We start from the raw sequence: 12,249 nt of genomic DNA, 5'->3' as shown, positions 1-12,249 counted from the left end.
ATTTGCCTTTTGAAAAAGGCCAAGTTTTGCTACCAATAATTTAAACACAAATTTAAAATAGAACCTGGCATTCAGTTTAAACTGCTTACTATTGACTTCTAATAATAATTGGTATAATAAAGGCAATTGTGGAAAGCAAAATTTCCTCGTGTAGTTTAAAAAAGAAAATTCAAGCAATCTGAATCAGCCTTGCCAACAGTCTGGAGAATCAGTCTGTTTAGCAAGAGGTGTATGTAAATAAATAATCAAAGATGCTATAAAATACAACTCAGTAAACAGGCATTACCTATTTAATAAGTACAATATATACATAGAATTCTCTTGAAAAGCTTCATTTTATACAGAAACATATTTACAAAATGAACAGTGTAATCAAATTAAAGATTTATCTGTACAATGCACGCACACACACACATATGTATATATGAACTTTTGGAAGATAAACAAGTTTTATCATCGTCATCAAAATGGACAGGCATTAAAAAAGAACTCATCCCAGAAAATACATCTTTAATATACAATTATATTTTTATTTTCCTGAAAATTCTTCATGTTTGGATGTGTTTTCAATTATTTGCTCTTGCTCAGAGCCTTGAAAATTTTCAGGTTTCTAGTGCCACCAACTGGTGTTAAAAATGAACAATCTTAGTGTCAAAAAAAGATTGTTTTGTTTCTTAAAAAGGGTATTGAAAAACAGGCTAGTAGAGTCAACATCCATAAGGCAAAACTAACCATACTGAGTAACAACATGATTGAGAAAAATATTTTCACAAATAGCATATATAACATTTACAACATTAATGGTTTTTAACGTCTTGGGTTTTTTTCCTACTGGTAAATCTTGATCTAAACGTTTTTGAAGAAAATCTTTAGAAAATAATATACTGTGAAACAAAGTTGAGGAACACGCATGAAAACATGATTAGATTCACCTTTATGAGCATCGAGTAGGCATTCATAGTTTACTAAAATGGCAAAAATCAAATACCTTTCTACGGTCTCTGGACTTTTTCTTCTTTTTTTGTAAAGAAGTAAACACCAAACAAAGGCAGGGCACGTGAGACCTCTCAGCCTACCCCAGAGCAAAGGTTCATTTCCCAAAGCTTCATGCCGCAGTGGGACTTCTGCGTCACCACTTGCACAACTGGATTAACCCTCTTCCTCCAGGGCTGGCTGGGAGCTGTAGAGGGTGCTACTGCCTTCCCTGCCACTGTCATTAGACCGCAGCTCCACAGGGACAGCAACAGCCCAGCCTGGTCTGTTCACCAATAAAATCGCAATACCCTGGATGGTGCCACACGATAGCAGATTCTCAATACATGTGTTTTTTAAATGAATAAACAACATGCCGATAGCCTGAGGAAACAATTCAAGATACATACTTTAAATGGTGTTGAAGATAGAAAGTTAAAAGAAAAACCAAAACACTAAAGTTCAAACCCATTTCTTTGCTCAAACCCACTATTTTCAATCCTCAACACTTAGCAGGCTAAAGTCTGAAGTGATATGTGAAAAAGGGAGTCACAGTAAGAATTCACTTCAAAATTAAAACCTAGTAAACATACACAGATAGAACACACACACAAAATAATTTCCTGTTCCAAGAAACCAAAACAGCGCTAACTAATCTAAGGAGTTCATATGCACAATTAATAATGAACATATACAATAAATATTCCCCCACATCTCAAGTTTATCCAGACCATTTTCCTTTTCCGGACACTCCACTCTTTCTCGGTATATTCAATATAGATTCTCTAAATCCCTAAATCCTCACACAAGGAGCTTTGTGTGAGTCAGTATGATGATGTGATATATGCACATTTCCATACATTACTTTGCTTGGTTCTAATCCATACACAAAAAGATACAATAGAAACTGAAGAAAAAAAAAAAAAAGAAAGCATTCTCTTCAAAAGTTTTCCATAGTTTCTTATATTTGTGGGGGGGAAAGTAACAAGTCAGAACATGATTTAGGAAAGCTTTCTTCTAAAGCTGCTTCACCATTTAACTTTCCCAAATGGTGGTACATGTTAATATTGGAATGTTTTACTTCTGTGTGTAATAAATGTATATATTTTTAAAGTGTACAAACATAGGACACTCTAGATCTAATCATTATTTGGTCTCCACTCATACATTTTATGTCTTGGAGGGAAAAAACAAATATTGTAGTGTATAAATCTCTATCACATAAGCAGCCCTAAGAATGTAGTTTTGTCGGCTGCTCTGAGCAGTCTACAGGAATATCAATAGTAGGTCTAGAAACAATGGGGAAAATAATTCAGATTTGATTGCACTTACCCTCTTATTTTCTTTATTTTGATAAATTAGTACTGGTAAAAAGAACAAGACACATTATGGTAAGACTAACACTTGTTATAGCTATTTTAAAAATAAGATGTTTTTGAACTTCTATTTCCATTTTGAAAAGATTTTGGTTTTGGGTGACAAGACATAACTGGACATACAGAAAAAATAAGCCACTACCACTGAATCCTTAGTAAAAAATTAAGGATATGATGTTTTTAAACAATGTTGATTAAAAAAATGTTAAAACACACTAAAGGGACACTGCAACCAGAAGTCCAACTTTTAGAGCCACACAATTTCTTAAAGGCTTTTTTAGCTTTTAATTCATCATCCCAAAGCTTACTTCTCTTAAAGGGAGAGAAAAGGATGCAAAAATCCAAAACAAAAGTGACGCTGTGGCAACATCGGCATATTGGCCAAGGTGTCCTACTGTAGAAATGATCTGCTTATAATGAAATGTGAAAAATCACACACAGAAATGATAATAAGTGACAAATTACAAGAGAAGGGAACAACAGTCGATGATGTAGAAATACTGATACTATGGACTGGCAACACGTAAAAATCCAACAGGAAATACAAGTTTGGCTCTAAAATTCCTTTGGTTACAGAGATGTACTTATTCTGTGTTTTAAATAAATACACTGAAACATATCACATGGACTGCAGATCACTCCACTGCTATATATAATCATATCACTGGTCGAGAAGTGTGCTCACATGAAGTGGTTAACAGAGCCATATGCTGCGGAACTGCTTCTTCATAAAAATCTTACACAGTTATTTTTACACTTGATGTCAGTAAAACTAGAGTATTTCAGTTTCAGAGATTTCATTATTCATCTCTCTGGTCTAATCAATAATCTATTTCACATTTTAAAACACAACTGAAGTCCACAGAGATTTTCTAAATGAGCACGTTATTTAAAATCGTATGTTGTGTAACTGAGACTAAAAAATCTCAACTATGAACTCAAACAATGTGAATCTGACAAAACGTACCCAGCACAGAGAAGGGAACCTGGTGGAGGTATGCAACGGCTGATTATTGCTGGTGACCAAGAGCTGGCTTTCCCACTAGCTTCCATTAAAATGACAAACTGTAAAGCCTCACTGGCATCCTTATCACACAACCAAATGGGACACTGGATGGTCAAATAAAATCTTTGTCACTTTAGTTTTTTTCAGGTTCGAGAACCAGCATGTTATGGAGTGATGAACACGTGTCCTTTCATGCATTTTATAAAGCAGAATCATTTTTGACATGATATATTTTAAAAGTAAGAAACATGGAGAAGGGGCCTTCAAAAGCCCTTGTAGTAATGTTCAGCATTCTGTATGACTATTAGCAATTTGTTGTTCTGATTCAGTGACAGGCGTCACTGTACAAAAACAAATTTCATCAAAGCTTTTGCTCTTACAGTATACACAGCAATGCATTCCTATTATAAAAGGATACTTTTTTATACAGATGAAGCAAAACGATTTTTTACTGGCTGACACACAAAGCAGGGAGAAGTTTCCAACAATAACGGGCAGTGGAACCTGCTCCTTATGTGGCTTTTGTCTGTTTAGTGATCGAGAGCTTTGCGTTAGGGTTTCTTCGTCCTCTGTTCGAGTTCATGCTGGTGTTTAATAAGACGTTCAATTTCTGTTCCAAGTGTTTGGAGATTTTCCTTTACCAATTAGAAAAGGGGGAAAGAAAACAGAAGTATTAAATATCATGAGTATAAAGATCCAGAGTGAACTCTTTTTGCGTAAGCTTTGAAACCAAAAGGGTGAGGATGAGTCTTAAATGCTCGGTGACGCTGACCAGGAGCACAGTAGTTTTCAGTACAGGAGTCCTGTACATTTCAGGACTGAAGGGACAGTAAATTTTGGGGCACAGAATTATTACTAGATTTAAAATATTCTTTTTTAGGAGTGCCTGGGTGGCTCAGTCAGTTGAGCGTTGGATTCTTGACTTCAGCTCAGGTCAAGATCGCAGGGTCATAGAATCCAGCCCCGCATCAGGCTCCACGCTGAACTTACAGCTTGCTTAAGATTCTCTCTCTCTCCCTGTCCCTCTCCCCTGTACTCTCTAAAATAAAATGTAAATAATTAAAAAAAAAACCCATTCTTTAAAATCCATTACTGACTATGGAGGCCCAAAGAGAGCACAAAGAGAACACTCAGGTCAGGTAAGAGCTGCCAAAAGCAGAGCTAGAATGTACGCCAGACAAGACATGCCTCAATCTTAAAGCCTCGGTGATCAGCCCTAACTATAATAGAGGTCAGAGGCTGCCCACTGCAAAATAAAGAAGTGTCTGTCCAATAGCGAAGCTGATGTTTTGCTCTTTCTTTTTCAATAAGAAAAATACAAAAATTTGATCTCTGTGTCAAATGGCCATCTTGTATTACAGAACTAGTCCATTCATGTACCAGCTCCTGCTATGATTACACCGTGCTTACTGATTGGTACGTACATGAGAAATAGAAATACCTTCAAGGTAATATTTTTTAGTAATGTATCCTCCAAAACAGCCTGTAATTTCCTGTTGATCTCCAAAGACAGTTCCAAAGTTAATCCACTGTCAGCTGGATGGGATGTATATAAAGATGCCATGATGCCTCCTCGCCTACTTAAATGGACTTTGTTAAAATCAGATGCCTCTGAAGAAAGTGTGCCTGATTCTTCCCGTAAAATATAACTCTGGATTATTCTGTAAAATAAAATGACACTGTCAGTTATATACTTGCAAAACTAAAAACATCAGAATTTACAGGAGTTGGCTAATCATAAGTATAAAGATGATTAGACTAAAAGTAGTCTATTAGGTGAAAAGAAGTATATTAGAAAATAAAGGAACTTTTCTTATGGGTTTCTTAATCCTATTTTTGTTCAACATGGTATTTATACTAATGATATATAAACTCTGCTTTCCAATTTCTTTCCTTATTACTTTGATCAAAATATTTTTGAGTAATCTCTTTATTGCTCCATTTTTAGTTAGTATTTTCTATTTTCCTGTTATTAAACTCAAAACTTTATCCTTTTTCCTTTATAAGTCACGGGCAAAATTTTCTCTCAGTCTAAAATTATTTCAAAATAAAATTTAAAAGGCATGGGTACAGACTTGCAATACATATTAAAAAAACAAAAAACAAAACCTCTTACTTAGAAGAACAAGGCATTTGTAAGAGGATTCTGGCACAGCACAGGCTCTGGAGTGGGTCAGAGCTGGGCCCAGATCTCCCGCTCCTGGTCTGTCACTGTCTGAATGTGTGGTGACTCTGGAACATGTAGTAATTTGACCTGAGCACCACCAGGTAACATTTCAGTCACTGAGTTGAAAGAAATCAATGAAATTTTGTTAAGTCACAGGCACAGAGTCTTGTACTTGGCAGGTGCCCAATAAATTACCCACTACACCCTCCCCAACAGGAAAGATCACCCACAGCCCCATATTCTCTCTTAGAGCCACAGTCATGAAAATTGAAAGTGCAGTAAAGCACTCTTTTTTTTAAAAATCCGAAGTTATTTTAGTATCTTAAAAAAGTCAACATCTGGGGCACTTGGGTGGCTCGGTTAGTTAAGCATCAACTCTTGGTTTCAGCTCCAGTCATGATCTCATGGTTTTGTGGGTTGGAGCCCTGCATTGGGCTCTGTATTGACAGTGTGGAGTCAGCTTGGGATTCTTTCTCTCTTTTCCTCTGTCTGCCCCTACCTTCCCTGCTCACGCTGTTTCTCTCTCAAAATAAATAAATAAACTTAAAAAAAAAATCAATATCTACTGAACTGTATTATTGCCTTAAAGACCTGTGTTTTCTTTCATCTCTGTATTCCCAAAACCTAGAACGTAATAAGTGATCAAGAAAGGACTGGGAAATTAAGAATTATGTTTTGAAAGATGGGCTCTTGATATGATTACTTCTGAAAACAGTGTCTTTACCATATGAATAATGGTATTTCAAACAAAGACTGTGTTATAATAATACATACTTTGTTTTTTTCCTAATCTCTTCTACCAGTTGTTTGATATGATCCTCCATAAATTCTATCTTTTCGTTTTTCCGAGCATGCGCTTTCTGCAGCCTTACTATCCTCTCAATCAACATGGCCTTATCTACTTCCGGAAAGTTATCCACAGCTACTGATGACCCAGTATTTTCTGGAGATCGATCTTCTGCACTGCTTCGAGCATTGAGGGATCCTGAAGACCAAAAAAAAAAAAAAAAAAAAAAAAATACGTTCAGATACTGTGTTTAGTCTAAAGTCATCTCTAATCTCACATATTATTTCCTCTAGTGCCGTTTTCCAATATTCGCTCTAACAGAGTTGGGCACAGAACACAAGTCCTACCTGGTGTGAGCTCTGGTTTTTGAATACATGGATGCCAGAAGTACCAAAGGGCCTATTATGTCTCTCAGCAACAGGATGAGAAAGTGGCGAGAGAGAAACAAGAAACTCAGAAAAAGTCATAATAATAGCCCTGAAGTGAAACCAGGAGCCAAAGGCAGACAGACATAGAGAGAGAAGACAGAATATGCCACTGGGCTCAGCTCTGAAGCCAGTCTCCTTAAGTTCAAATTCTACTCCTCTGCTTTCTAGCTATGTGACTTCAGCCAAGTTATTTAATTCTCTGTGCCTTGGTCACTTCATCTTAAAATGGGAATATTATTATTATTTCATAGGATTGTTAACCTCATTTAAATAAGTTAATATATTTGAAAGTGCTTGGCACAGTACATATAATAAATACTCAGTAAGTGTTAGCTATTATTTTTACCAACATCAGTTGAGAAAAATTTCTGATCCTTTTTATACTACAAACATAAGTGTTTTCTCAACTCCATTTTGTAGACTGAAGACAAAGAATAGACTTATTCGAGGTTGGACACTAATAAATGACAGACTTGTTTCAAAATACCTATGTGTAATTTCACACGCATGTTCCTTCTACTACAGCATCTCCCACTGCTGGAGCAGCTGATGCCTCCCCACCCCCGTGATGCACAGCTCCTGAGACGGAGTGCAGTGTAATGGCATGAAAGGGCTCTCGAGTCTGAGAGTTCTGTCGCTGTGAACCTGGAGCAAGTCACAGAACATTCGTAATCTTAGTTTCCTCATATCTAAAATGTGAATTATAACACTTACCTCACATGACTATTCTGCAGAATCAATAAGGTTTAAAGTGCTTAGCATGGTTCCCGGCATTCCGAAATGACAAATACACTGATATTTTACTAATTATCATTTCCACAATGATATCAATCATAATTTTTGGCATATTTACCATGAGAAAAGCTAAAAAATTTAAAAATACACACACACATGTATATAAGATCTGATACATAATCATTTCATTAGTTTTCAGGTGTTAAAAATAATATAAAGGGAAAGAGAGAGAGAAGGGCCGTATTATACCCAATCTCTCTCTATGGATGGACACAAATCTAAATTGAAAAATGAGGGGAAAACTGTTACACAGAATAAAGCAGCAGCAGGTACAAAAGAGGCAGGGAGACAATCTAGAACCCCATGGCAAACCTGAAACCCTGGATGGTGATGAGAATGTAAATATTAACTGGAAATTAACTGGAAATACTACAAATTTTATGATTCAAAATGGAAAAAAAAAAGCATATCAATACTTTTTAACACACAAAAAAAGCTACTTCTTTTTACAGTCAGTCACCAGGTAACACGAGAAGCCCGAGTTGTTTACCGGATGAACTGGAGCGACTCCCCATGCTGCTGACTTCTTTGTCATAGTTTCCATTCTCAATCTGGTCTAACCTTCTTCTTGCTACAGGAAAAAGAAATGGATTACTGGTGACAATTATCATGACCATTTGTCCCCACGATCTCTGATCTTAACTGCTAAAATCACTTAAGCAAAAATGGCTTAAACAACAAGAGAAATTTGTTGAATACATACTTTAGACAGGAGGGCCATGGTAGTCATTCATATAAAATGATATGTAGAAACGTACAGGTCAAATACAGGATATACAGAAACAACACGGTGATGGTATCATTCAGGTGCAGTGCCCCAACTTTCGGGAATCCTGACGGATTTAGATAATCTCCATGATGCCAGAGATTTCCCTTCATTATAGCTTTAAAAACAAACTGAATTCTTATGGCAAATACCTGAATGTATTCATATTAAGTAAATGCTAAATTTCTTTGATCCTATTACTATATTTCACCCTATTTTACCGTAAAGAAATGAGGAATACTAGAGATTAGAAAGTCAGAATATATATCTTATTCATCCTTGTATCTAAGCACAGACTTGCATAGACTCCAAATAATTGTATGAATTTTTAAATGAAGAGAAATTTGGGTTCTAGTCCTAGCTGTTGTGTTCAGATAATAACCTGTCTGGGCCTCAGTTTCCTCTAAGATGAAGGGTTAGGGTTCAATGATCTCTACAAGTTGGGTGCAGGTACCTAGATGCTAAATAAAACAACTTATAGCATGTACAGGGAGAAAATATAGAACTTCCATTTATACTTGTATTTCATCCGATCTTTTTTTTTTTAATATCTTATTTATTTTTGAGAAAGAGATAGAGACAGCATGAGCAGGGGAGGGTCAGAGAGAGGGAGACACAGAATCCAAAGCAGACTCCAGGCCCTGAGCTAGCTGTCAGCACAGAGCCTGATGCGGGGCTCAAACCCACGAACCATGAGATCATGACCTGAGCCAAAGTCAGATGTTCAACCGACTGAGCCACCCAGGTGCCCCGCGATCTTTTAAAATTTATATTTTTAATGTAAAATAATACATGTTTAAAATTTATAAATAAATATATATACATCGGAGAACAAATGCTTAAATACTTTTTACTGATAGGAGCATGTGGTCAAAAAAAGTTTAGACACTACTTCCCTAAGGTACATTCCCAATTCTCACATTTCAGGATTGTGCAAATAAGTGTCCTTTAGCATAGAAGATGTTATAAACTATTTGTGAAACTATAAGAGGTTTAGTGATTTGCTTTATGAACATTAATACATTAAAAAGAACATACAGCTCTAATCAATGTGGTAGAGTCTGATGTAAAGTATAATGTTTCTATAAATCCTTAAGGACTAAAAGAAACAATGTGAAAGTCTAAGTGTGTGAGAATTTGGTACCTTGCTGGAGTTGTTTGATAAGATCCTTGACACTCGAGGCATGTTTACGTCTCTGAGTGACTAATTCATCTTTTAGTTCTTCAATCTGTGTGCTGAGGGCTTTAACTTCTGTTTGTCTACTGGCGAGATCCGCTTGCAGGGTCTGGACCTCCTCTTTCCGCAGTTCCTCCTCTTTCAACAATCTACTCTCCTAAATATTAAGAGCAAACAAAACACACCAGTTTTAATATCTGTTTCCATTACTGCTCATAGTTTAAAACCCTGAAAATATAAGGTCCTTGATGGCAGATTCTTCCAGAATCATTCCTTACCAGGTTCTATTTCCTGAGCTCCCCAAATTCCTCACAGAGGAATGCAGGGGGCATATTAATGCATTTTCCATTTTATACACGCAAGAGAATATGAATAACATCTCTATATATTTTGGACTAAAATCCCAAATTATTTTTATGAGTAACCTGAAGATACTTCCATAACTTAGAAATAGTAAACCATTAAAAATTTTTTTTTTAACATTTATTCATTTTTAAGAGAGAGAGCACGAACTGGGAAGGGGCAGAGAGAGAGGGAGACACAGAATCTGAAGCAGGCTCCAGGCTCGGAGCTGTCAGTACAGAGTCCAACACAGGGCTTGAACCCAGGAACTGAGAGATCATGACCTGAGCCAACGTCGATGACCAGGTGACTGAGCCACCCAGGCGCCCCTATAGTAAACAGTTTTTAAACTATAAACGTATAGAAATTTGAAATAACTTTGAAAAATATATAGTAATTCTGGTTAGAAATGACAAAAACCATGGTTTTCTTATTTTCAAAAATGAAATACTTTTTCATAAGCCTTTTAGGGAGACATTTTATTATAAATTATATAAGGAAGGAAGAAGGACACTTTGAACAAGTTGGAAAGAAAAACTGATGCTTTGCACAGCATTTGAAATTGCTAGCAATGCCAATACAGAAAAAAAAATTTAACTCAACTACTGGTGGGTTTACGCTAGTAGGAAAATTTAATTTGTGCTTCTTGCTATGATGCTTTGAAAGTTAAATGTAAATTTGTACTTACCAAATTAGTATTTGTCTGTTTCATTTGTTCACATTGGCTTTGTAACTGACTTTCACTACAGGAAAGCTTATCCAGTTGTGACTGCAAAGCATTGGATTCAGACTGGAGCTGCGCATTCTTACTAGTGAGCTTTTCTGTAAACAGCAGTAGCTCAGATTCTCTTTTCCGACTGCCTTCGATGTCTTTTTGTAGGTCATTAATCAAAGAATTTAGACTTTCCACTTCTTCCTTCAAATTTTCAATTTCTTGTTTACCTCTAAGAAACAGAGTTTATATTTAGGGGGAAAAACTATTAAAAGACATTAAATTAATGGTTTGGGAGTTTCCATCATATACAATGTTTTATAAAGGTACTTTTATGCATTCATCCAAATTATCCGGATTTTGACGACTACCTCATTCGTGCTAGCAACTGAGAGCTGGAAGTGTACGCGAGCAAGCTCAACACCGGCCTGCTTTCAAAGAGCTTTCAGTTACGTAAGGAAATTGTCCATTTGATAAAACATTTCTGAGGAGAGCGTGGAGTGGGCTGCCTGCTTAAGTGATGTTTAAACTAATACTTAAAGTAGGGTGAGCAAACTTTTCCTGTAAAACGCCCAGACAGTGTGCAGTTTAAGCTTCTAGGGCACATGGCCCTGTGGCGACTGTCCTTCCTGGGGACTGTGCTGCGAACGCAGCCACAGACAACTCATAAAGGAACAAGAGCTGCTGTGTTCCAAAAAATAAATAAATAAATAAATAAAACAAAACTTTTTACAAAAAATGGCAGTGGACTGGATTCAGTTCTTGGGCCAGAATTTGCTAATTCCTGACTTAAAGAAAAAGTAGAAGTGACTGGGACATCAAAATCCGTCCCTGGCAGAAGAAACAGTATGTTCTAAATCTGGGGAGGGAACAAGAGAGTGACTTTCTTGTTGGTTTGACACTGATGAGGACACGGACAGCATTCTGTCCCCAGCATTTAACACAGCGCTTGCACCCAGAACACAATCAACAGTTGTACACAATTACGGCTGAAACCCAAGAGTGAAAAAAGAGAAAGCACAGAGGGAGAAGAAGGTCACTAATGCCCTTCCAAGCCATGCTAAGGCATCTGAACTCACAGGGCAGTCCTTGAGCCAAAGGAAATCACTGAAAGGTTGTGAGATTTCCATTTTTAAAAGGTTATGTTAACCACAGCGTAGGCAATGGATTAAAAGGGAAGAAAAAAACCCACCAACCCCCAAAAAAGGCAGTTTAGAAGTTGTGGCAGTTTTCAAGATGAAACGGCAATGGTAGTAGCAGTGGTGGGAATATAAAAAATACACAGACTTGAAAGATACTCATTAATACTCTGTTACTGGTTCGATATGTGAGGAGAAGGAGAGAAGAGCCAAGCAGGGACCCCCAGGTTCCTGGGCTGGAAAGTCCTGTGGGTGCTACACTCACCACTCACCTCAGGAACATGAGAGGAGTATTTTTACGGACGGGATAGATGAATCAGTTTGGGACATGTTACAGTTTGAAGCATCTCTAATACTTGTGTGTCTGGAGCTGAGTACAAAGGGCTGAAGATAATATCTGAAGGTCCTGCAGTATACTATGGGAACAGTAAGGATCACTCAGGGGTATAAAAAAATAGTAACAAAAGAGTTTTACGACAAAGAGAAGGCTGCCAAGGAGATGAGAAAAGGAGTGGCCACAAAGTGGGGAAGAACACCAGGAAAGCAAGATCTGAAATGAAGCCAAAGAACTGAGCATGTCAA

General features: G+C 36.9%; 1 protein-coding gene across 4 annotated transcripts in view; it reads right to left on the bottom strand.

Annotated features, from left to right (window-relative positions):
- Positions 1 to 257: 257 nt before the first annotated feature.
- The window catches only part of CCDC186 (coiled-coil domain containing 186), a 49,292-nt gene continuing 37,300 nt past the window's right edge, over positions 258 to 12,249 (bottom strand). For all 4 annotated transcript variants that reach the window (XM_077779450.1, XM_077779452.1, XM_077779453.1 and 1 more), the window contains 6 exons: positions 10,505 to 10,760; positions 9,442 to 9,631; positions 8,022 to 8,102; positions 6,296 to 6,506; positions 4,796 to 5,015; positions 258 to 3,989 (listed from right to left, as the gene is read on the bottom strand). In XM_077779450.1, coding sequence (XP_077635576.1) covers positions 3,906 to 3,989; positions 4,796 to 5,015; positions 6,296 to 6,506; positions 8,022 to 8,102; positions 9,442 to 9,631; positions 10,505 to 10,760 — 1,042 coding nt within the window. In that variant the 3' untranslated portion in view covers positions 258 to 3,905. The remainder of the gene's footprint in view (positions 3,990 to 4,795; positions 5,016 to 6,295; positions 6,507 to 8,021; positions 8,103 to 9,441; positions 9,632 to 10,504; positions 10,761 to 12,249) is intronic.

This window comes from Crocuta crocuta, unplaced genomic scaffold (assembly GCF_008692635.1).
Source record: "Crocuta crocuta isolate KB4526 unplaced genomic scaffold, BGI_CrCroc_1.0 scaffold138, whole genome shotgun sequence".
In the NCBI taxonomy this organism is placed as follows: Eukaryota; Metazoa; Chordata; class Mammalia; order Carnivora; family Hyaenidae; genus Crocuta; species Crocuta crocuta.
The sequence above is the reverse complement of the archived record's forward strand: the minus strand, read 5'-3'. Positions and strand labels throughout refer to the sequence as shown.